This window comes from Sinocyclocheilus grahami, unplaced genomic scaffold, assembly GCF_001515645.1.
Source record: "Sinocyclocheilus grahami isolate Dianchi unplaced genomic scaffold, SAMN03320097.WGS_v1.1 scaffold3.1, whole genome shotgun sequence".
Lineage (NCBI taxonomy): Eukaryota > Metazoa > Chordata > Actinopteri > Cypriniformes > Cyprinidae > Sinocyclocheilus > Sinocyclocheilus grahami.
The window spans coordinates 2,445,947-2,449,657 of NW_015505182.1; the positions used below are offsets into that span (position 1 = coordinate 2,445,947).

The 3,711-nt window shown below is 39.8% G+C and overlaps 1 protein-coding gene across 2 annotated transcripts in view; it reads right to left on the minus strand.

Annotated features, from left to right (window-relative positions):
• LOC107566873 (IQ motif and SEC7 domain-containing protein 1-like) overlaps positions 1-2,876 on the minus strand; it is a 224,830-nt gene extending 221,954 nt beyond the window's left edge. For both annotated transcript variants that reach the window (XM_016252467.1, XM_016252950.1), the window contains exon 1: positions 2,421-2,876. In XM_016252467.1, the coding sequence (XP_016107953.1) occupies positions 2,421-2,707 (287 nt within the window). In that variant the 5' untranslated portion in view covers positions 2,708-2,876. The remainder of the gene's footprint in view (positions 1-2,420) is intronic.
• Positions 2,877-3,711: the final 835 nt, after the last annotated feature.

The following is a 3,711-nucleotide window of genomic DNA, read 5'->3' on the forward strand; positions in this document are numbered from 1 at the left end:
ATATATATATATATATATATATTTTATTACATTACTCTATACAGCAAATGTTTTTGTTAACTAATCTGGGAACTTTGTTCATCTCAAAAAAAGAAAAAGGAAAAGAGAAAAAATGCAAGCCTAAAAACTGGAACGTCATCATCCTTGACACCACACTCACTGTAATGTTTATCAACAGTACCATGCCATACAACTCTTGCATCACTGTGGTAAAAACAGACACATGTTGAATATTTTGTAATGCTGATTTCGTAACACCACAGTGAAAAAGGAAACTGTAACCGTACCAGCGAAAACCATTCAGTCCAAAGGTGGAAAAGAGACTAAAATGAAGGGTGCGCATTTTATGAACAGAATTGTTTTGACATTCAAGCAGGCACAGATAAGTCAGGTGTATGCAAAAAGCAAATAGCAAGTGGGAAATAAAAATTAACTGCTAATGTTACACAACAGAGCTCAGTCATCGTAGAGCCAGGAATAAAATTAAATTTTATCTTGCCTGATCTCAAGAACAGATACAGTATTTCACTCTTACAGAATCTGCACTGCTTAGAAGAAAGGTGAAGGTGAAAGCCAAACTTTCTGCCTCTCTGCACTGAATTACAACACAAGCTATTGACAAAATGTTCTGTAGAAAGTGCAAGTCCAGCTCGTGAAACAGCACCATCTACTTAAAAGGTTACCGCTTTGATTGAATAGCAGAATAAAACATGAAATCGCAAAATAAACTCTATAAAAATAAAAGATGATGAGTGATCAGCCAGTGCATTTGCATTACAAGGGCTAATGTGATACAGCTAAAATCCAAATCCACACGAGGCTTACAAATGGCACATGTCTGGGGGGAGAAATTTATGTTCCTGACTCGTCCAAACACTCATGTAAATTTCCATAAATATGCCAGATAAACACTTATCTCCTGCAATGAATCCTCTTGGAAATCCTAACACACTGCACCTTCTTCAATAAAAGCATTGTGACGTAACACTGTATTATGAATGGACTCGAGAAGGAATTCCTAACGGCCAGTTCATCTCAAACATTCAAAACAAAGATATGAATTTTTCCATTTTAAAGGCCATTATACAAATAAATACATTAGAACTGACAAGAATATTGAGTGAAACTAGCGAATGTTTGACATTTAAGTTCACTTATTACTCTCGTACAAAGGCTGACTGAAATCAGTTAAAACCATCGCAACTGCAAAACAGATGTTTCGCGAGCAATTCTCTTAAGTCTTGTGTTTTGTTATTAAAAAATTATTTGAAAAATACAGGCTACTAAAAAGAGAGGATATTTTACATTCTTTAAATCTCATGTCTTTCTTACTGTTGAACCATACCAATCAGACACTTGCTCAAAGATGCGTTCATCAGCTTAGAGATGAGTAAAACGGCTTCATTTCATAATTTTCCCTCAGCCGGACCTCTTTTGGGTGTTTCACAGTACACTTAACCCTGGGTTATTGCCTTTTCAAACCTGTGTTAGCGCTGCTTTCCACCCTGGGTCACGAAACCCTTGTTTTAGAGAGGATGTGTTTAGCAACTGGCAACTCCATTAAATACTCACGAGCTTTCTACAGTTCTCAGAACTTTCACACGCTAGCTGTTTAGTCTCCATAACTGAGGGAAATGTTAAATATGTCAAACTGCGAAGGCAAACGTGTTAACTGAAAATTATGAAGACACCGTATTTTGCTGTATATTTTGCAAGGAATCCAACCGGCGCGGATCTACTTGGCAACATTTCCACAGATGGACACGCCGTTATTAAAACAGGTCTCGTGCCATATTTTTCCAATCAACTTTAGCTACCTCATAAATATGCAAACAAAAACATGAACCCGTATTTGTGAAATCTCAAAAGCTGACAACCCAGGATTACTAACCCCGGATAAAGTATGAACAACAGTGTGAAACACTGAACGAGACAACCTAGGATTACATGCACAGAATGACGCTCGGTAAACAATTTCAAGTGTCAAAAGCCCATTTTACTCTTGTCAAAACTGAACGCTGTCGACATGGGGTGTGTGTCCACGCGAGCTGCCTACCTAGACAGCATTTTGAGCATCGTAACCGTACCCCGTATTCAAAAATGCTTTTAATGTATCTTTTCTAACTGACTGCAGTGCTACCTAAGTGTTATCTAATACATTCACTTTAATACAGACAGGCGTTTTATATAAATAACACGCCCAGTGACATTTGAGTGCTGGTAGGCTATTTACTCACACCCAAAGCCGTCCCGCTAAGCGAGTCTGTTCACTGTCGTTGAGACCCACAAATAAACACTACTGATCATAACTAGTCATTTAAAGAGCACCATATACAGCTGACATGCCTGCTTAGATATTCCATTCATGCGTGGTCCAAACATAACAAGCAGTGACAGCTTTGCAAAAGTGGGACTCTTACTTTTCTTGGATCACATTCTCCTTTATGGCACCCAGCGTGGGGTGACTGTTGCCCTGTTGTTGCAGTCTGCAGGTGGCCAGGTGCCTCTGGTGCTGATCCTTCAAGCACGCGTTCTCTTGACAAAGATCACACACTTGCTGTTCGAGCTCTTCAATCCGATTCTTCTGCTTCTCCAACAACTCCTGTTGGGTTTCGATGATTTTATTGAGCTCTTTGAGGTACTCCGCCGCCTTGCTGGGGTTTTCGGTCGGGTTTTCCATGTCGATGTACGCGAAATGCCCGTCCATGGGGCAAATTCGATCCGCTGAGCTGGATTTACAGCCGCTCCGCCATTGTTTATGTTTGCTGGTACTGCTGACTGCTGTCGGCGCTCCTACTGAGTACCGAAGTTGCGCTCGAGCGCCTGTCCGCTGCAGCGCGCCGTCCAGAGGCTCTGCGCTGCGCCACAATAACTAACCCGCTCCGTTGACGATAAATCCGTTTAACCCTTCACTGTGAGGACTGTTAAGGTAAGCAGAGCCTCCTGCGCTGGTAGGATCTCTATTTGTCGTGGTTGATTATTACATAAAAAGCAGTTACAACCTGCTGAACATTTTAAAAAGCATAAACAAGGTCTTAACTGGTTTTAGGGGGTCAAATGGTTCTCCTACCTAAAAACTTTGCTGGAAAAAAAAGGCTGGTCTTACTGGGAGACCAACAAGACCAGCTTGGCCAGGCTTGAGACTGAATTAACTGAAGACCTGGGGCCTGTTTCATAAAACAAGTTTACCAAAATAAGCCAGGTTTATTTCAGTTAGTCTGGTTCAAAATAAGTCAGGATAACTGAAATGAGGCTTAACTGAAATAAGCCTGGCTTGTTTGGTAAACAAGTTTTATGAAAGTTTTATGCTAACAAGACTGTTTGTTTGTTTGTTTGTTTTGTTTCAGCAGGGATGTTATACTGTAAACCCATAATAAATCAACGTGAGATCAGAGGGCCAAAGTGGCTCATATCATGTGTACCCTTTAAACAAGTGCACTACTCAGCAGAATAGAGAAGCCAAAAAGTGCAATGACTCATTTTCACGGGCACACTGACAGTTAAATAATGTTCAGGGCTCATTAAATCATAAATGCTTAAAACTCTAGTTATTTTCTGTTTTTGCTGGTCGTCTTTGGATAATAAGACATGTATAACTTATAGATTAATGTATTGGATATGTTGTGTAATATTTATTTTGATTCAGATAAGTCCATTTTATTATGTCATTTAAAAAAAGCACACACACACACATACACACATCTATGCATG